The sequence below is a fragment of the Cydia splendana genome, chromosome 14 (assembly GCF_910591565.1).
Source record: "Cydia splendana chromosome 14, ilCydSple1.2, whole genome shotgun sequence".
Lineage (NCBI taxonomy): Eukaryota > Metazoa > Arthropoda > Insecta > Lepidoptera > Tortricidae > Cydia > Cydia splendana.
The window spans coordinates 11,147,063-11,169,545 of record NC_085973.1 but is presented as its reverse complement, the minus strand read 5'-3'; the positions used below and the strand labels follow the sequence as shown (position 1 = coordinate 11,169,545).

General features: G+C 36.8%; 1 protein-coding gene across 12 annotated transcripts in view; it reads right to left on the bottom strand.

Moving 5' to 3' along the window:
• LOC134796685 (apoptosis-stimulating of p53 protein 2) overlaps positions 1-22,483 on the bottom strand; it is a 288,939-nt gene that overhangs the window by 94,062 nt on the left and 172,394 nt on the right. For 4 of the 12 annotated variants that reach the window (XM_063768839.1, XM_063768844.1, XM_063768846.1 and 1 more), the window contains exon 2: positions 6,623-7,376. The exons of 5 other annotated variants lie outside the window; for them this stretch is intronic. In XM_063768839.1, coding sequence (XP_063624909.1) covers positions 6,623-7,333 — 711 coding nt within the window. In that variant the 5' untranslated portion in view covers positions 7,334-7,376. The remainder of the gene's footprint in view (positions 1-6,622; positions 7,377-22,483) is intronic. 3 more of the 12 variants (XM_063768842.1, XM_063768841.1, XM_063768843.1) reach the window with 2 other exon arrangements.

Below are 22,483 nucleotides of genomic sequence, written 5' to 3'. Positions count from 1 at the left end.
ATAAACAAATAATTATTTGGTATTCTTGCCTACTTTATTTAGTAGTTATAGCCTGGCAATAGGACATTTTCTACCTCGCAATCACGTCTAAATGCCAGCAATGTGGCTGTTATAAACTTGCTTAGTAAGGAATGAAGGTATCCCCACTGACCTATGATGAAGAAAATCATCTGTAACATACACCGAGCACCGGGGTACATATTCCTTAATGAGATGACATTCTGCGAGCTTAACTATGTAGAGGCAGATGGCGGACATTCTTTAAAGCTGTGTCTAACAAGAATATGAGCTGGAATGAAATTGCTCGTTTCATTCGTCGTACGTGATAGAAATGAATCAGTAATCATGCGACGGAACAAAGGGTTTTCACTAGTGTTTGTATGAAGCGGTGGTGGCCAAGTGGATCTGACGTCCGACTTTCAATCCGGAGGTCGTGGGTTCAAATCCTGGCTCGTAGCAATGAGTTTTTCAGAACTTATGTACGCAATATCATTTGATATTTACTACTAGCTTTTCGGTGAAGGAAAACATCGTGAGGAAACCTGCATACATCCGCGAAGAAATTCAAAGGTGTATGTGAAGTCCCCAATCCGCATTGGGCCAGCGTGGGGACTATAGCCTAAACCCTCTCGTGCTTGAGAGGCCTGTGCCCAGCAGTGGGACGAATATAGGCTATTTTTTTTTGTAGTAAGTAGAGTCTTACGAGTCTAATTTAAAAACAAACTCGTTTCATTTTTTTAATACCGCGCTTGAAGACTTCCGAGCCTTTGACGACGTGATTCCAGTCCTTATTGGAGTAGGTATTTTTAAACGCGACTTTAAATGACTTGAGCCCTTAAAAATAATCTGTCTTCAATTCTTAATCTATGAATTGTACAGTCAAGTAGTGTAAAAATATGGGTGCATATAACTTCTCAAAAATATGTCCCTTAATATGTGTTCTTAATTCGCTGATATAAGAGCTATTGGACATATTTTCGATGTATGATATGTGCATCCATATTTTTACATATGACTGTACTCCGAACAACGGGCCTTAAAATGTTGCAAAAAAATTAAGTTTTCACTAGAAAGGACCAGAGGTTCAATAGTAGGCTTGAAGCCTTTAAATTCTCTTCCCTGGAAAATTTCCTGAATTCAAGCTTTGACTTATTGATATAAACTCTTAAAAAGGTAAGTAAAATCTTACGGCCAAAAACTACAGTATAGGTACCTAAAGGGGCCCACTGATTACCAGTTCGCCGGACGATATCAGCCTGTCAGTTGTTCGGAGCTGTCAAATTTTCCTTCTAACTGACAGGCCGATATCGTCCGGCGGACTGGTAATCAGTGGGCCCCTTTAGTTATCCCAACACTAGCTTTCAAGACGTAATGACATTCACTGATGTAACTAACTAGTCACCGACCCTTGCTAAACAACACTCCCGATTAATTGCAACTCTCTCAGATTGCCTAACGAAATAATAAGATGACTGTAGTAGCCGGAATACCACCTGGCGACTGAAATGAGAACTTTATCTCCTTTATACTTGCTACGACCTGGCAAGAGTGAAAGGGACGGTCGACAGATAATAAAAGGGAATCAGAAGTCGGACCTTGAATTAGGCTAATGGAATGAAGAGGTTTTCTTACCTCTACTTAAGGAAAAGTTTTCAAGTTCGTCGCCCTTTTAGGCTTATAGCCTAAGTGGTGGTTTGAAAGGATCAACACCACGACAAATGTAATATAAATAACTACCTGTCTGGCCTAGTGGGTAGTGACTCTGCCTGTGAAGCCGATGGTCCTGGGTTCCAATCCCGGTAAGGGCATTAATTTGTGTGACGAACACACAATGTTTGGTCCTGAGTCATGGTTGTTTTCTATGTATATAAGTATGTAAATATTTATCTATATTAATATGTATATCGTCGCCTAGCACCCATAGTTTAGTAGCTTTGCTTAGTTTAGGGCTAGATTGCTTTTGTGTAAAAGCTTATCAATAGAATGACTCTCATCAATTCGATCGCATCCATTGTAAGTTTAAAAAAAATCAAAGTGCATTAAAAAGTAGGTACAGTCGACGTCAAAGATATGATCACACTTTTGCATCTTACTCGGATTGTAATAAGGCGAAAACTGTAAACATATCTTTGACGTCAACTTTACCTACAGTGCGAAAAGTTTCATGCAAAAAAAAAACCAACTAAGGTTTTATATATACATGGTTGTATAAACAGTTGTCAAAAGAAAGGTGAAGACTGAATAGAGTGTGTGAAGTAAATTGGCAAAACTGCGAGGGCCCTAGGGAGGTCTGTCGGGGGAGACGGCTCGTTTACTATACGTCAAGAAGGAATGTTCTGTGGTTTTTCGGCAAAACAAATAGATCATGACCTAGAGGCATTATTAAGCAGTAAATTTGGAAGTAAATCCAGGAGCATCAAACAAAATAACCTAACTCCGGAACAAATGAAGTTATTTTAAGAAATATTTATTTTTATTTTTTAGTGTATGACATCTATTTCAGTTTACAAAATAACATAGTTGATATTGACTTCCTTTGCAGTTGATATTTAATTATGTGCTGTTGTATTTAACTTTTCGTGAGATATTATATAATGAAAACTATTATTGATAAAATGTATAACGTGAGTTATGATATGTTCGATACGAAAGCTAGTACTTAAATTAAGTCTTGCCATTTTGTAACTATTAACCATTCATCGTTACTTAACCTTTGAGAAAATAAGTAGGACAGAACTCATTTTCTCAAAGGTTAACTGGAAGAGATCCCATACAGGGATAAGTTCGCCTTTGTTGCATTTAATTCACTCTGTAACTGTGTTTCTCGTGTTTTTATTTGTATGTACAATAAAGTATATATACATACATACATAAAATAAGAAACTTCACAAAACACTGCCTAGAATATGTTTTCCATTTCACTGCTGTCTGCTTCGAAATGAGCCCAAAGTCATTTTGTCTAAAAATCAGAACGGCACCGCAAAAAGCTCCGTAAAACAAATAACGGCAAATGAGAACTTCCATAAACGAAACCTGGCCTCGCCTTCAGGCCGAGTAGTTAGGTAATGGGTATACTCAACTTCTAAAAGAAAGGAAAAAGAAACGTCATTTTTGCCAAACTAATCGAAACTTTTAATGGGATACAAACAACTTTTGACAGTTCACTCGCTGATTTGTGACTTCTTAACACGTATCACTTTGAAAGACTATTAAATTGTAATCAATTCTAATAAAGACTTGTACATATTTAAGGCGCCGTGCTGAGTTCAGGTTCTTCTCTCACTGTCACTGAGAGTGAGCAAGACGGCAGTGCGTGCCCGGGATCGCGGATATCACTGTTTTTAATTGTTATTTTGAGTTAGCTGTTACAAAAAAAGTAATCGATGAACTTGATAAAAAAAAACTACTGCATATTTTGTAGCAATTTACTTCAATAAATGCTACTTACTGATTGATTACGTGTTTTTTTTCCATCAAGCGAAAGATGTTTAATCAGGTTTCGAATAGATGATGTTTATACAAACGTGTTATGGTTCACCCACTGCAGTAAAAGTAAATTCCCAGCGTAAATATTTGCATTTCCTAAGTAGTTGACACCAAGCGTAAATAAGTCAAAAACTTGTTACAGCTAAAACTGTAATTAATTTGATTATCTACTCGGACGAGATAAAATGCATAATTATTTATGAAGGAGCCGCCTAGAGCACTCCGGAGCGGGTTTCAAGTGCGGACGGTTATCCCACCGCCCAAGTTAATATTACTCGGTCCATGTAAAATTAAATGCAAACACAAATTCACTACGGCCAAAATCCTTCATGTCATTTACACAGTAAAGTTGAGACAAATCCCCAGGGTAATTTTATTCGAGAATCATTCGACGACAGAAAACTAAATCAAAGTGACAAGCGTCTTATACCAACAGCTCCCATTTCGAGTTAACGAAAAGTAGGCCCGACGGAACGCCCGCTGGAAGGGGCTTGTGCACAAATCACGCGTGGTTCGACAGGGGAGGGGGGGTCACAAAAAATCACGAATTAGATCACGTTGGGGGAGGGGGGTATAAGGAAACCTCACGTGTAATTTTTCTACAGCGAACGAAACTAAGAAAAAGAACCTAACACATGAGTAGATACTTTCACAACATAAATCTTCACTCTGCACTCCAAAATAGCGAGTCTATTTAATGAAAATAGAAAAATAAACAAGATTTTCTATATACAATATTATTTATCTTAAAATTAGGTCCAATGAAAAAAATTCAAAAAAATACACGTGAGGTTGTGTGGGGGGAGGAGGGTAGCTAAAAACCTCACCAAATATCACCAAGGGGGAGGGAGGGGGAGGTTCAAAAGTAGCCGAAAACACCTCACGTAATCTCTGTACAACCCCAAGCCTGGGAATAAATAGTCGAGGCCAGCACGACCTATAAACATACCCTGAACGTTTCCACTTCTCATTCGGCCTGCTTTCTTTTCAAAGGCATTTTTCAAAAGACAGGTGACTGCGCGTTTTAGCGCGAGACCTTTCGCTTTAATAGGCGCAGCTTTATAGAAAAATAAAGAAAATAAACAGAGAATTCTTTACAGCTCTCTGGCACGTCTCGGAGACTTTGAAACAAGTTTCAATGGGCACCACGAAATACGAGTTTTGTTTACGCGCCATAAAGCGGAGTTAAACGTAAACATAAACAATGAATCACCGGTATACGAGAAGCTAGTATTGTTGCCGCGACGGCTCACCTTCGCGAGACAATGTAGAACGTTCGTAAAGGATTTTGTTATAAATTTGTTTTCTATAAACAAACTGTGAGCCGCCGACGGCGGGGCCTAACGCTTTACCATAGACAAATATAGTAAGAACAGAGTGCTCACTCCATACATCAGTTTTGGTACCAAAACGACTATTATTTTCGCAGTTGACATCTAGCATCGAGTAGCGGAATTATCAGTACCGCTACTCGATACTAGAATTCTCTAGTATCGCGACTCACGAAAATTATACTGAACAACAATTTACAACTAATATTAAAAGCAGAAGTCGTTGAAAATAGAGTTCCAGTTAATCCGGCTATAATATTAGCTGAAAATTGTTGAGCATTAGACTTTTCGGTCGGTGCTACATCTATTGTCAAGTAGCAGTACTGATAATTCCGCTACTCGATGCTAGATGTCGACTACGAAAATAATAGTCTTTTTGGTACTAAAACTGAAGTATGGAGTGAGCACTCTATGTATTTTTTTCTCTATGGCTTTACGGAGGTGTAAATGGTTTTAGTGACCGCTTATACGATGTGAACTTGTTTTATGCGGGGACCGGCGCGCCGCAAAGTAACTTCGTTTGCTCATATGACTTCGTTCACTCGTGTATTTTCCCAGCATAATAACGAAGTATAAACACTTTTCACGAGCTTTGTGTACAAATTATTCGGTATAACGCGACTTGACAATTAATTATGCAGTAGTTTAACGCTTCGCGTGTTTGGGATATACAGCGCCGTACTTTGGCACACTAACAAAAAATACTACATCTTCTTAGGCCATGAATATTTTACATAAAAACTTTTTTATTGTAAAAACATTTCTATAATGAATGGGTGACATTTTTAAGAAATTCGTTGCGTTGCTGCGAATTCTGCGAACCCTTGGTATACCACATGGTGTACTATAGTAGCCGATGATTTGGATTCCTTGAAGTATAAAATGAAGACTATTCAAATGAAGCAAGTGAGCACTGTCCATGAATTAAAAACTCTCGGATAAAGTAAGTTCCCAAAGTTTTCAGAGACTTAAAAGAGGGTTTAATTTCTTTTTAATTTTCTTTTTAAATTGGTTCTTTAATTAATATTTATTTTTCCTTCCCCTTTGGTTGTTACAGGGATTAAATTGATAGCAAAAGGGTGAAGTCCCTAGTTAGAGCCTTTGTCACGCATAAGGAGCAACCGCAGACAGCTAAATTAATTAGATAGAGATGAGACCTTAACCTAATTTTACCTTGGTGATACAAGAACACAGTGATGCTCAAAAGCGAAGTACTCTTACCTGCAAATAAGAAAGTTTTAATTAGACATGGATTTTGTGTCTGCAGAACCTTAAAAATATAACATTTTAGGTAATTTTTTTACAAATAATATTTGAGTGAATTGCAAAAAAAATTTACATAGTTAAGGACCTGTAATTATAGTCGAAAGTTAATTGATTCCATTGTGTTAGGACAATTAAGCCATTTCTATTTAAGTTATATGCAGCATGAAAGTGTGTTAGCATATAGACTTATGTGTGCATTAAGTACAATAAATACAGTACAATACAATTTACACGGCTAATTTTCGTAACACAAATTAATCAATTAAATTAAGACTAATCTGCTGCTTCTTAAATACGCTTAATTATGTAAATCACTCATTGCATCTAATGCCTGAACATGCCTATTTGTATTTTGTATTATATAAAAGCTATGTTCTTGTACGTACATACGCAATCATAAAAACAATGTTTTGGTGTGATTTTAATCCGAGCAATATCATACATTTTATGAATACCTTTTAACGTTTTATAGAGAAATTCAATTTTCTATCGGTAAAGACATTAGAATTGCTCTAATTTCGTTAGAAATATGTTCTTACCATATGGTCCTTAACCGCTATAACACTATCAGTCTTCCCTGTAACCGTTTGGTCATTTTTTGCTCCATCGACGAACAAACTTTCCACCAAAATCTCTTTACTGTTTATCCTCGCGTGGTTAATAAGATCGGGCTTCTCAGTACTCATCAAATTACTCGAGTTCTCGTTCGAACAGTTCTCCCCGGAGCGACGGTCATCGTCCGAGCGCGATTTATCCACCGAACATTTCATTTTGAAACACGATATTGATTTCTTACTTTCCTTAGCTGAAGCATCTCGACTAATCGCACCATTTTTATCACTCTTAGTTTCATCTTTCTGGTGACATTTTTCATTTTCCGACTTGAGCCGCTTTTTCTTACCGTTCCATTTCGAAGCCTTTTTAGATGGATTGCTATCGTCGCTGGTGCCGATGTCGGAGCAGACCGGATTGACGAGAATCTTAGTTGATTTAGCTTTCCGTTCGATCTTTCGCAGGTTCAAAAGGCTTCCGGAGGAATTAATATAGGAGGGCGAGGAGGTTTGCGACGGAGAACTTTCTTTGGTTTCGTCGCTTAAGCGGCGAGCGGGTTTCGCAAGTATTTGGATAGTTTTCATAGAGTCCGCGACGTTGTGGCGAGGCCTGCTGGAGCCTAGCGGTCCCATGGTGACGGGCGGTCCTCCTCTGAATGATAAGGCCGTTTCTGTTGGCTGACATACACAAGCTAGCATTTTCACTAAGTCAACTTATCCTTACATTTTCTTGAAATCTAACCTGACGAAATTATTTTTATAAACTGGAAACCTTCGCCAAATTCGCATAAGTTATTTAAGTTCTCAGACATAAATTAACAATGGCTATTATGGTGTGCTTAACGCAAGGCTAAGCATGAGCACCATTAAATAGGACTAAACGTTTAGAATGTCGTAACACGGTTTCCCACACGCCGTAACACTGACATTAGACTTCACTCCGCCGTCGAAAGTTATGGAGCATTGTTTCACACTGTGTAGGGATAAACATTACCGCGAAGCTGCTAATATCCTGGCAATAATTTAACTAAATGGTATTTGTGAGCGTTACCTTAGGTCGGTGGGATAAAGTCTCATTTACTGAGACAACAGTTTATTGTCTCAAATGGTACCTAAATGAATTTGAAAACTTTCTTAAGCAATTCTTTCGTTCCACAAGCGGCACTGGAATGTATTTCCAGATAGGAAGTTAAAAGGCAGCAAGTATTTGTAGTGGCACGTATGTTTTTGACTGAAAGTTAACTCTATCGGGTTTTGTATGGAGGTGTATTGGCTGTTCATTGTGTGCCTATGTTTGTGAGCCATAGGCACACAATGAACATTCAATACACAACACATTGACAGAAAATTTATTAGATTAAGTACATTGTTAAAAACTTACGTGATTAACTCGTAACTCAACGCTATAAGATCGGACTTTTCAGTACCAACTTAAAAATATATTGACTGCGTGTTTTACCTCTTCACATTGTATTTGTATTATAAAGCTGTCTTTCTTTTTGTGGTGTGCAACAAAAAGTAAGACATAATCATTTCTTACATAAGTAATAGTGCCAATAATTAAGTAGTATTTTTACCCTATTTGTGACTACCTTTAATAGGAAATTGTTATTATTTAATAACTTAATGTTATCTATAGTTATTTACGCATAGCACATCGCCCACGTGGTACAACAGGAAGTTCCTAGGCTTACATGCCCATTCGAACGTATATACACTGACATCAGAATGATATTTGAATCATGTTGTTTAGTTATCGTGCGTCTCACCCGTGCCAATACATGTATGGACAAGTACGAGCGAAATGCATGATAACTGAATGACATCAGTTAGATGTCATTCTGATATAACTGTTCGTTTGAATTGGCCTGTTAGTCAATCTCTTCCGAACAGCTTTCCCGACTTTACATATGCATGTCGTATTAACGCTCATGCATATTACCTACATGAATAATCTCTCATCGACCAATCATGCCTCGAGCTATTAAGCAATATGGCGCATACATTACCGATTACTGAAAATTGCACATGACATATTTATTTACTATAATATAATTGCTATTGCAGTAAAATGTATCGCCACGTAAGGCTGTTTGGAACTATGGAAATTAAGTTTACGTTTATTTTATACCAATGCTGTAATTGAAACTGTTTATTTTACTTTAATGATAGGTTCAATCTTTATTCTACCTTAAAACACTAATTGCTTAAACAACAGATAGCGGAGATTTAACTTAGCCTTCCAAATTGGTATTTTATTTTTTAATAACGTTTTTTTAACTCAGTCCGAATTTGTTTTTAAACAAGTTATTATCAGGCAAGTATTATTACTATAAGATAGTTGTGAAACAAGTAATGATTAAGAACCAAAAAGTTTGTAAACTTGGAATGTAAACAAATTCCCCAGACTTTACACAGATTGCTGTTAACTTAGTAAAGAAATTAGATCCCAAATGAGCTGTAAATCCGTTTAAACAAGGCAATATTTTCTGCTTATTGTCTCCTTTATTACAGTTTTTTTTTTGTTAATGAGCATATTTAATCTTCATTAAGATTATAATTTGGTTTATCTAGAGCGGCGGTCGGCAACCTGCGGCCCGCGGGCCGCATGCGGCTCGTGAAACTGTCACTTGCGGCCTGCGAGCCTCTCTGGCTATGTAATATTGAGAAACAACAATGTCTGATAAAGTCATAAATATTAACAAAGTGCGGCCCGCGTCAACTTACTCATCGTTAACTACGCTACTAAAACTACGCAAAAAAGAGGTTGCCGACCGCTGATCTAGAGTATAAAAACTGGGGCATTATATGTGACTACATTTATACCAAATAGTAGGTAAGAATAGTAAGATTTATGCAAATATTTCGTTGATTCATACAACCATAATTATTTTTACAATTAAAAGCTTAGTACAAGGAAATAATGAATTTCAGGAGGAATTTTTAATGGATTTTAGTAATATATAAATACTTGCATAATTTGCAACTTTCAAAAAAGGTTATAAAAAGGAAGCTCATAGAAACAAATACGCTAAACACCGAGAGCAATAATAAGGGCATATTTGCTTCGACGGTCTTTCCGCAAATATTACCTAATTACCAATACCCACGAGAGTTAATTGCTGTCATATTCAATATCACGCAAGTCAATTTCGAATACAGAGTAAATATTGAGCCAGTGAAATGTTTGTAATGGAATTGCAAATGTCATTAGAACGCTAAGAGTAAAAGGGAGGTTAATAAATGCAAGGGATTTTGTAACACTATAGGGACTATGGGACGAATTTTAATTCTTGACATTACTCAGATATGATTTTTTTTTACAAGTTCATCATTAATGCAAAGTTATAAAAAAAATATTTAGGCTACATGACGTTAAAATAATGACAATAGTAAGCTAATCGTAGCCTAAAGAACGTTTAATTACAGGGATGAATGAATTGCAAAAAAATTGTACATAGGTATGTATGTAGTTAAGCACCTGTAATTAGTCTAAATTTCTATTTAGTTAGATGCATGAAAGTGTGTTAGCGTATGCTATAGACTTATATGTGTACAAATTAAGGACAATAAATACAATACAATACCATTTACATAGTTAATTTTCGTAACACAAATGAATCAATTAAGTTAAGACTAATCACAGCTTCTTAACTGCGCTTAAGTACGTAAAATTTTTTTGCAATTCACTCGGATACAGTATCGGCATTGCTATGAAAGACTTGGAATGTTTGGTAACAACAAAAAAAAAAAGCGCAGATAAAACTCTTTTCTAATTGAAGGCTTCTTTCATCGAACCTCCGTAAGTGGCTCCCGGCGATATGAATCAAATCACGACACAAACTGGCACATAATGTCACTATCACTAACACAGCAGTCACATAACGTGTGACATATGAAGCACACACACATACACAGGAAGTAGCATCGGAAGCAGAAACGGGAAACAGGGGACGGAGCTCCCATCAAGCTTCCTCGTACTTCTGGTAGTAGCGAAACGAACTCTATGCATATAGCGCTTAGGATCAAAACAGCAAATTGTTTCAGCTGCCGAAAGTTTGGAGACACACGGCAAGTTTTTACCTCGAATAGTATTTCCTACTGATTTTATCATAAATTTGATGCGAAGTGGATAGACCCATAGACTCTGATGTATTTTATATAGCCTTTACGAAGACAGTCGATTTAATTTGCGCCCTATTAACTGATTAACTCATTTTCATAGAATTTATGAGTACGGTTCGTTAACGTGGATGAAACTGAAATAAGCGCCTAAGTGTGGCTCATGACTAGCACTCATGGAGTCGTCTTTTATGCTTCGTCTAGCGGGAAAATGATCTGTATATGATACTCTTGAAACTATGCTTCTATCTTCCCTAACTGTAATATTCGATAGTTTCGTGAGCTCCATCGAGCTCGTTCGCTACTTATACAGTGAAAGAAAAGTGCCAATATCCAGCTGCAAATATATCAGTTCAAGAGTTCAATCACTGTCATAAAGATCGTTACATCTTTTCTTGTTTTATTTGAGTACTTACGTTGAAAAATGTTTATGATTGTAATGGGTAGGTACAGCCATCGCCATTTCTAAAAATAAAAAGCATCCGAGAAAATTTTTTTACCAAAGTTGATTCAGAAGCCTAACGAACAAAAAAAACTTTTACCCAAAAATTAAGAAAAAGATCGGTAAACAATAGTCCTTTCATTTGCTTCCAACTCTTTAGAATTTTATCCGCTACGTCGATCGCCAACTTGAGCAGCCCTCTGGTTGATTGAAACTGACTTATTTTCCTCGCGAAATTTTTGCAACTCGGCCGGAGATTACAGGTATTATTTTATTAAGTAAATCCTCCAAGTTCCGGTTCTTCCAAAAGGGAGCGATAGAACAAACACGCAAATTGCGAAGAGCTCAGAGCCACAGTGAATCCAATTTCAGAAAAAATATGTAAAAAGATACATGCGGCGAAAGCTGTGAACGAGCTGAATTCTTTTATCGAATACGGAGAAAGAATAAAGACGCTTATAGCACTTTAGGGGCGTAGACAGATTGTTAGACAGAAAATAATTAGGTATTATACTCGATGTTCTAAGAATCTCTCATTGATAACTCCAGACAAGAAAATGAAAAAATTGTGCAATCTATACATCGTCTTTCAACAAAAATTGTTATAAAGAATTGTTACCCCCATCTGTAATATTAATTTAAGAAAGTTAAATTTTATGTAATATTTAATTAACTTTATATAGCTGGATCAACTATAAGGTAAAATAAAAGCAGTAGTACAAAAAAAACCATTACAAAGGACTTTTGCAAACCATCCTTTTGTAAGCATTTTATATGTATTTACTAATCGTTTTGTAAGCATTTTATATGTATTTACTAATGTATTTGTAATCGTTGTAATGGTAACGTTGCCGCGTTGTAAGTACTCGTAATAGCAGACACATTTTACTTCAAAGTTAAAAACAATGCAAACGCTTTTCATCTTTTCATAGATATTAGCACAATCCGCATTTAAGATAAGATCTACTTATTAAAAAGATCACCGAGCGAAGCGACCGTCGCCAAGAATGATCTTTTATTTACTGAAGCTGCTTTTCGATTTAGTTTTAATACGATGAAAGACATTCTCCAAAATACATTTCCACCAAACATTGGGCACGCGAATAAATAAATAACGCCCGGATACTTTAATGATCAGGGGAGCAGATGTGACCGACAGTACCGCACGTCGCATGCTCATGAAATTACGGACGGGGTCCGATGATCTGCCCAATTACACACTGATTTAATTATCGAACCCATATCAGAGTGACTTGCGAGAGCCTTTAGACCAATAACTTATTAAACGGCAATATCACAGGAAATCAAACACCTCGGGGAATAGGAATATAGCATTCTGTTTGTGTCCAATAATCGATTTGGGGCTTTGTGCCTAGTTGTTGTCAAAGCCTGCAGGCGATTTGCCAATCAAAATAAGCCTGCTAACTGTTCAGTTGACGATTAAAATATTTAACGAGTGAAATTTTGCAAGTACATATTGAAACACACAAAAGCTAACTTTTCTCTTATTAACGCTAATGAGTAACGTTTTTTTATCTCTGACAACAGGCGAGGGTATAAATTAAAATTTTTAATAGATAAATACGGTGAGACAGAACGCAATGACAGCTCAAACCTGCAGAATCCATCGTTATGAATTGCTCTGAAGTCGGCGCCATCGATTATTGGATGATTGATGAATGATGAACCTATCTTTCGTAACATGTGTCAAGTAAATAGGTACTTAATTGTGATATGTATCTTACAATTATTGCCTACCAGCCTAGCCTTTTTTTTTCTTTACTTATAATAATTATTATACACTTCAAATTTGAAAAAACGGTTCAAAATTAGTTCTTTTGACAGAAATCATTTTGTCAAAATTAAACACGAACAAATTAAGGACCACGAAGAACAAGCTAATGCAAAGGAACTAAACATGGCCAAGGGTCCACTATTCGGTAGGTACCGAATTATTAATCCGTATCCCATAGTCTGAAGGATACAGAACCTCTGCATAAACGGCTTTTAATATTAAATAACAAATATGTAATTCCCGATAAAGCCTACATATTCCGTAATAAATATTATAGACGGATCAGTATAGCTCCTTCCCCTGTTCGTTTAGCCTATTAAGGATTATAATGTGAGGCGCATTAACCCCAATAATCTAATCTAATAGAATAAGGCTTAGTTTAAAACAGCCGTAAATCAATTTCGGCACGTACAGACCTCTTATCGAAGAAATACTCCGATAAACGAAGTGCTTTAGAGCAGCGGTCGGCAACCTTTTTTTGCGTAGTTTTAGTAGCGTAGTTAACGATGAGTAAGTTGACGCGGGCCGCACTTTGTTAATATTTATGACTTTATCAGACATTGTCGTTTCTCAATATTACATAGCCAGAGAGGCTCGCAGGCCGCAAGTGGCAGTTTCACGAGCCGCATGCGGCCCGCGGGCCGCAGGTTGCCGACCGCCGCTTTAGAGTATACATAAAAGTAAATTAAAAATATGCGTTTTTTTCAGAATCTGATTCGTAATGTTCTAAACTTCTAAAGAAATACTAGTCAGATTATATTATTGTACTAAATCGGACTGTGCTAAATTCCGCTTCACATATTTTAGTTTAAATACTATAGGCAATATGGACGAGGCTATATTAGAGGTTATATTACAGACTTTTCTTTAATTACGAAAGATAATGAGTACTTCTCACTCATAATAAATAATAGGGTCAAAAGTAGGATCACTTAGCGACACTTGCACCGGTTAAACTGTTAACCCAGTGGCAAATTGTACTGGTAACTAATATGGCAACTCCAGGTTTAACCGATTAACCCCGGGTTAGTGGGATGGTGCAAGTGGCCCTTAAAGGTATAACTAGATGGTATTATGTCGCAAATTCCGTTTTTAGCAAAAACTACGAAAGAAAAGTCACGAAGCAAATAATCAATTTAGAAGTTCTTCGCTGATTAGTCTATGAATGGAGGATTCAGACATAAGTATCTATCTGTACAATGTTCGGTACTTTCTCGACGCTATTAACTGTGCCCTTGGAGGCATAAATTTGAATATGAAAGTAGTAGGCGAGCAAATTTACTACCCAGTAATGAATTCTGTAATGAGTTATTGGACTTTGACTAGAATTGAAAGTTGGAGATATTAATTTGTGATCGTCCCTTCGACGCGGTAAGTAACTTACCTAATGCATGGCTATTATGCTAAAGCCGCATATATAGGAATGCTACAGTGTTGATTATTTACGGCGTTTCTAGCCATTCCTTTCGTATTTCCTTAAACACTAGATTGTGAGTTAAAACCTAGTGTTTATGGATAACTTTTCGAAGTCTGTAATATATTGTTTGAGTGTGTCTTTCAGAATTGGCAAGAAAAATCTTACAAATAAATATAGAGCCCTTTTAATGCAACTTCCAATATCCTCGAAATATTTGCGAAGGCTTGCAAACGTTCGGAATTTTCATGACTTTTTTACTAGACCTTAATGCGTCTCGGCTAGGTTTATAGATGATAAATTGATAACACTAACAGTCGATGGAGATACACAATTACACATGGACACCAAGGTGACGTTCGGATGGCGACTGCAGCTGCATTATTTTTGCGGCATTACTGCTGCAAAAAAATATCGCACAAAAGTACTAATTTGTACCGAAATCAAAGGGTGAACTTAAACTTTAGACCGGTACTGTATGTGTGTCAGATATAGTCATAAATGACTGTCCAATAATTTCTCTATGAAATGATCATCTAATACCTTTAAACGAGCAATTCTTGTTTAGGTATTTATTTATTTATCGAACGAGCGAGCGAAGCGAAGCGAAGTTCTTACATTCGACTTTGAACACGCGGCTGGCTAGCGGCATTTCGATGTTTTTAAGCTGAACTGGCAGAAGATAGTTTGATACTCAATAACTTAAGTAAATTTGTTGTAAATTAAATGAAATTGGGTGAACGTGTAGTCGAGGGCATTATATTTTAGTCATTAAATTATGAGCAGGCCCGATCAAGAGGTTAAATTGAGCTAGAAGAGCTTAGAAGGCCAAAAAGCTGTTTGTGAGAGGTCTTGCTATTCTGGTCATTTTTTTGCAAGAAACATGATCGAGTTTAGTATCAAATGAAAGTGCTCGACTTACACTTTAATAATATCGTTTTTAAATTTACCATTTTGAAATAATTAGCAAGATAAAAATAAAATAGAATAAACATAATATATGTATTTGACATTGTCCTATTTTCCCACACTGCATCAGAACTCCAACAAATGCTCCAACAACTTTGCGTGGCAAGCCTTGAGGTCGGACTCACCATGAATAGAGCCAAGACACAGTTGATGACTAACCGCGTGAAACGTAGTGTAGTGGTAGATGGACAGGATATGCAGTATGTCGACGAGTACATTTACTTGGGCCAGTTAGTATCCTTCGATAACAGGCAGTTCAAAGAAATCGATCGTCGTATCGCAAACGCCTGGAAGAGCTTCTGGTCCTTGAAGACGCTAATGAAGGGCAACCTTCCACTCTCTTTAAAGCGCAAACTTGTCGACATGTGTATCCTGCCTATCCTCACCTACGGCGCCCAAACATGGTCTCAAACTGAAGCTGAAAAGTCTAGACTCAAGGTTTGCCAAAGAGCAATGGAACGCAGCATTCTGGGTGTTCGTAGAACCGACCGTGTTAGAAACACCGAACTGCGTTCCAAAACCGGCATTGTGGATGTGGGCAGGAAGGCCGCCAAGCTAAAGTGGGACTGGGCAGGGCACATCTGCCGAATGCACCCGGAGCGCTGGACCAAATTAGCTACAGACTGGGTCCCACAGGACGGATCTCGGGGCAGAGGAAGACCAAAACGGAGATGGCGGGACGACCTTGACACATTTTGTAAAGAGAGGTGGGAGTGTGCATCGGATAGGACCAAATGGCGGGAAAGAGGGGAGGCCTTTGCCCAGCAGTGGGACACTCCTATAGGCTAATAAAATAAAAAAAAAGAGACTTAAATCCAGGGGAGGGACAGCCGTATACGAAGCCCTTTATTCGAAAAAATAGCGCCATCTATATTACTTAACGCTAAACTTGTAAATGGCGCTTCAAAATTGATGCAAAAAAGCAAATCTTGTCAGTAGAAAAAGGCGCGAAACTCAAATTTTCTATGAGACCATATCCCTTCGCGCCTACATTTTTTCTACTGACAAGATCTGCTTGGCCAACTATATTATACATACTACTCTTTGCTTAAATCTATCAGTTAAGGGCTCCACAGACCTTGCTTAATCCACGCGATCTTTGATCAATTGCCGCCTATAGAGCGACATAAAATAGTAGATAGAATTAAATAAAATGGAACTCAAAAATGTCCATACTAAATTGTTGCCATGTGTAAGCATTTTACGTCAAAAATGTGACAGTTACGTAGAAAGTGGCGCCCTCAATTATTTTCTGTTATTTTATGTCACACTATACGAGTACCTAAGTAGGTGCAACAAAGTCAATCGCTATATAATTTTTAGGGTTCCGTACCCAAAAGGTAAAACGGGACCCTATTACTAAGACTTCGCTGTCCGTCCGTCCGTCAGTCCGTCCGTCCATCCGTCCGTCTGTCTGTCACCAGGCTGTATCTCACGAACCGGGATAGCTAGACAGTTGAAATTTTCACAGATGATGTATTTCTGTTGCCGCTATAACAACAAATACTAAAAACAGAATAAAATAAAGATTTAAATGGGGCTCCCATACAACAAACGTGATTTTTGACCAAAGTTAAGCAACGTCGGGCGTGGTCAGTACTTGGATGGGTGACCGTTTTTTTTTTTGCATTTTTTTTTCGTTTTTTTTTTCATTATGGTACGGAACCCTTCGTGCGCGAGTCCGACTCGCACTTGCCCGGTTTTGGTTAACCGCGAGTTCTCAGTTCGGGGCGAACTACTAGTATATATATTTCGGTGATCTCGGAAACGGCTCTAACGATTTCGATGAAATTTGCTATATGGGGGTTTTCGGGGGCGAAAATCAATCTAGCTAGGTCTTATCTCTGGGAAAACGCGCATTTTTGAGTTTTTATATGTTTTCCGAGCAAACCTCGGTCTCCCAGATATTCTTTGTTTACAGCGCGTGATGATCTGTTGCCGCTATTTGCCCGCTCAACCAGCGCCGCGAGTCGTGCTCGCGGGCCCGGCGGGGGGCTCTGAAAAGTTTACCCTGTCCTCCAGGGACGAGCTAGGGTTACATTCCTACTTAGCTATGAAACTCGGCACTCGAAATATGAACGATAAAACTTTTGAGTGTTATTTAAAATTTTGTGCAGATTCTCGCATAATTCTCCGCAGTTTATGGCATAATGTAGTTCCAGTTTTGTTCATACACAGTGTCTAATTTGCTGGTAAATATTCCACCCGTTTATTGTATTAATTTCATCAATGTGAAGGGTGATGAGTGAAAACGGGTATGCTCAACAAAGAATCCATTATTCATTTACGCGGTTTTAAACTCACTTTTGAAATGTACGTAGGCACCCAAAGTAATAAGATAACAACGGAACCATTTAAGGCAGCATCGTTTACTTATTTAAAGAACCAATACAATTCTTCTAACTTTTAAGTAAAGATTGCTATAAAGCTAATTTGTAATAAAGTGGCATCCCTAGAAGTTCATAACGACGATGAAGCGTCCCATCGAACTTGGTAAAACTAATTTCGAGCCGCGAAGATCACATAAGGAAACTTTGCTCTTGTTGGCAACAATCCCTTTTGTACATGATTTGCGTCGACTTTTTTTAATATTCATAATCCCTAACTTGGACTTTAGATTATTTAGAAATTTCTCGTTGTTTTAGACACAGACTAGATAATAAGTAGGTACCTACTTATGTCAAAATATTCACGAATTGTTTTGGTTTGTACGTATAGCCTTTGCTTTTTATATGGTAGGTACCGACGCTTCGGTATATTTTTTTCTGTTTGTAAAAATATATAAGACTCTATAATGTTATGTTTAGCTATACATACTCAATTACAAAAGCTTATTTCTTCGATGTGTACATACATTATGGTACGTTTAAATGTGACTATTTGTATTTTTGAGGCAACTGTATCTATTTTGATAAAGTTTTATTTTTCATATTTGTTGTCGGTTGTATTGTACTCCTTAAGCTTTTAAATGACTACAAAAATACGGCTCAGTTGTTATTAGATTATTACAGACGTTGTACTAAATTGCTTCAACGTGCTATCACTATCAGCGATCTAGGCTTCTGATAAGCACACTCGTTGGCGCAAAACGATTTCAACCAAGCTAGAAGACAGGTCGCATTCTGCCGACCAAGTACATGTAAATGACACTTTAAATTGTCTTCAGTAAGGTTCATAGTCGCTTGACGAAAGCGATTTAAGAAGGCTAAGCTGATTGCGGTAAGTACAAGTGCTACCTGTTGGACGCTAACGTTAAATTAATGTCGTCTTTCCTTCGCCCGTTTATTATGCCTCTTAAATAGAGACTACGAAAGTAATATTGAAGCTTGTAAAAGAATTTCGCTGTCAGTCGCTAAATTACAAGATATTAAAAAATATTCACGAGGCCGGGGCGCGAGTTAATGAATCGTAATCGTGTTTCTTGGTTATTTCAGTATTGCATTTCCTGGGCAAATGTGAAAAAAATATGTTCGTATATAATCGTTAAAATATAACAACAATAAGAATCTAAGGAATACACTGATCCACGCTGATTTTAGCAAATAAGTAATTCAATGAAATCATTCCAATTTTCACAAGCAAACAAACAAAAAAAAAACAATCCCATATTTTTTCGACCACGGGCCAAACCATACCGGCATTTAGATTACAAATAATATTAGAAATAGGTATAACTAAATTAAAACAATTAGGACAATATCAAGATATCCCAATAATGTAAACATAGTGATTGACTGTAGTCATAAATACATAATAGATAATTAAAGGCCCTTAAAGTTTAAGCATCTATACGTTTTCCATCGAAAAATGAAATTGAAATAAGTTTAAATAATTTTGCAAAATAACCTTACTACTCATTCGCATATATCAATCAAGCACCACTTCATGTCAACCTTTAACCGTAACAAGATATCAATATCAAACTGGATTTCCATTCGATAGTGTTGATTCGTGTTTCGCACTATTCATTCCACACTTGTCATCGCAAACACGCCGCGAACCAATCCAGGCCTTTATGTAAATCCAATAGGTAGGTAGGTTCCATTTCCCCGAAGGAAAATACATCCGCGTCAAAGGGGGTCAAAGAGAGAAGGCATGAAAGAAGGCCTTCTATTTTGAGGTGCGAGGTAAATGTCTGCGTAACTGACACGATACAACTGATACAAGTCTATCGCTGTCTAAAATTGTTCGTAAATAAATAAATGTTGTAGGACAATATTACACAGAACACTCAATTTTTGATAATTTCTTACCGGTTTTTTTTCAAGCCTAGTTTTTTATTTAATATTTAATATTATTATCTCTACTAGACAAATGCGATATTTAACATTCATTCAATTATTTAGTAAACAGCGGCAAACTACCAGTATTTTCCAAAAACAAAAACTAAATTAGGTAATAGCGAAATAATTATGAATATTATAATCAAGTGATATGATAGGAAATTAGGGCAATTAACAAACCACAAGGGATAAACAGCCAGTTAAGCATGAAGGTTATCTAAGTTATTAAAATTTCTTTAAGTCTTTCTTGTCGTTATTAAAGGAATGAGTAGTTAAAATGTATTCTCTCGAGACAAGATATAATCTATCATTTATCAAATTCTATCATTTTATATAAAATGTATAGTCTATTATCTACTTGATTATCTTACTTATTTAAATACATAATTGTATTAAATAAATGTTATCCGCATGATTAATTCTTAAAGCAAATTGGTGTAACGAGCACCCAAGCCCGGACTTACCATAATTTGCCTGAAGCATAGTTTCCCAACTTCATTACTATTGTGTAGGTTACTCGAAAGCTATTACTTTAACTACTTAACTATTTCAAATGCTGTAAGTAGAGCCATTTCGTATTCCCCGAGCTACCTTTAAGGCAAGGGGCTAAGTTAATCTCGCTGGGTTGTCGTGTGAACTATGACAAGTGACACTTCCTAAGGACATTATAATACTCGGCGGCCAACCCGTGTCATGCATAGAGTAATCGCTTGACAAGCCATTTTATCTGCTAGAGGTGCTGATTATCTAGAGAACTAGCGAATAATTTTATCATGTTCTGTAAAGGGTGTTAGTAGTATTTAATTCAACTTTAGTACTTAAAGGCGTTGGGATATAACTAGTGTAATTTTACTCAGTTTTTGACTTTGCTCATTTACCTAACAGGAAACGGAGTGATTTTCAATCGACCTTTGCATTTGTACACCTTCAGTGGGGTTCAGGTTTGAAGATCCATTACCACAGAATCGCCAAATTATTATTACTTAACAAAGTTTTAATTTCTCATTAACTATGTAACGTCTTACGGAATTAAATTGAAGACAATAATCAAAATGAAAGCTCGGCAGAGTTAATACACAGATGAAGCAACGTATGACGGATTCCAGAAGATTTGTTTACATTATTCAATTTGACTCATTGGCCTTATTCGAGCCAAGCTCCGCCATTTACTATTAATTAAATAATAAATTCCTGCCCTTAAGCACGCTTGTAAATGCACTACGCAGTTTAATTTCGAGTTAAGGCGAGTTGCATCCTTAATTACCTTGACCATAAAGGTTTCAGTGATTCAGTCGCGCGTAGAAATCTGTACACAGACATATACAATACATAAGTATATTAACAAACACTTTAAAATTAAGCATTTCATTGTTAGTTAAATGTGACTTAAATTCAATTCAATGTTCTATTTCCACAGACCTATAAAAGAAGGACTTGTATTTAAAGGAGAAAGCAGTTAGTGAAGTAAGTGTATGTTAGAAAGATTCTTACGTGATGTTTTTTGACATATTAAGTGGTTTTTTCATTGGACAGATTAATTTTTATTATCATATGACAATCGTCGTCGCTAAATACGAGATGCGAGCAGTTGGACTGGGATGGAGCGAAGTCAAACTGCCGTATTCGAACTTCAAGATATTCACAAGAGACGACACGTACTAGATCCATTCTAGATATGTTATAGTTTAGATATCAACTAGTTCTCTTATGCAGCGCAATTCGGGCAACCAATGTCACTTTTACGTTAGATAGAGTAAGATATCTTTTAGATGTGAATTGGATTTCTAAGTCATATCCTGTGGAAATCGTTCAACAGTATCTCCAGAATCGCGCAAATGTCAAAATTGACAGGTTAGATCTTAAACATATCGTTATCGTATCTTGGTCATGTGATGTCTAATAGATGTCTATTCCAAAATCCGAATCGGGCCCAAAGACGTCGCTGGAGATGGAAAGGCAAGACGCGAGCTTATAAATGGTCCACTGCACCATAGTCCATAAGACACATAGGGGTACAACAACATATTACAATAACAGTAGCATATTTTATTCCATATTTTGGACTGAATTACTATAGCCAGCAGCAGTAGACCCTCGAAAAACAACTTTATCACGCCTACATTCGCCTTAATGTAAAGCAATTGCGTATACAGTTAATTCCCAGGTGGGAAGCCATACCAAATGGATCACGACCATAAATTGCAATCATGGCCTATGAGAAACACGAGCGAGATATAAGACCAGTCTTAGTCTTACTCATAATTATTACTAGGTCATCGTAAAGCTTTGCCGTAAACCTGACTTTATAGCACTAGTGCATGAATCTTTTGTTTAAAGACAACATCGTAGCTTTTAACTATGCCCGTAGCAATTTGCGTTTTATTATTATATACTTTTATTTCTGTGAGTAGGTTATTTTGCTTAATTTATTCTTCATGTTTTATAGAATCGTGTTATGAAATATTTAAATCCTCTTTGTTTTAAACTATTAATTATATAGTCACGCGAGTTACGTGCTACGCGTGTAGCCGACAGCATAATTATTTATTTATTTTCCATTTGTAGCGAAAAGCGCCAATGAACAGAGAACCCGCCTAGCGGGTCGCTAGTAATGTGTTAATCATAGAAAAATCTTACCTATTTTAATTCCCATTCGCTTGTTTGTGTCAGTTTTTTCGTTTGTTATACAGAGTTATTTTGTTAAAACCTTTTTAAACTAAATTAACTAATAAATAGAATAACCATCCTTAAATTTTTTCAAGATAATCTATCTTCATCTTTACTATATCTTTACCGTTTTTACCTTGTTGCACTAATATCGATA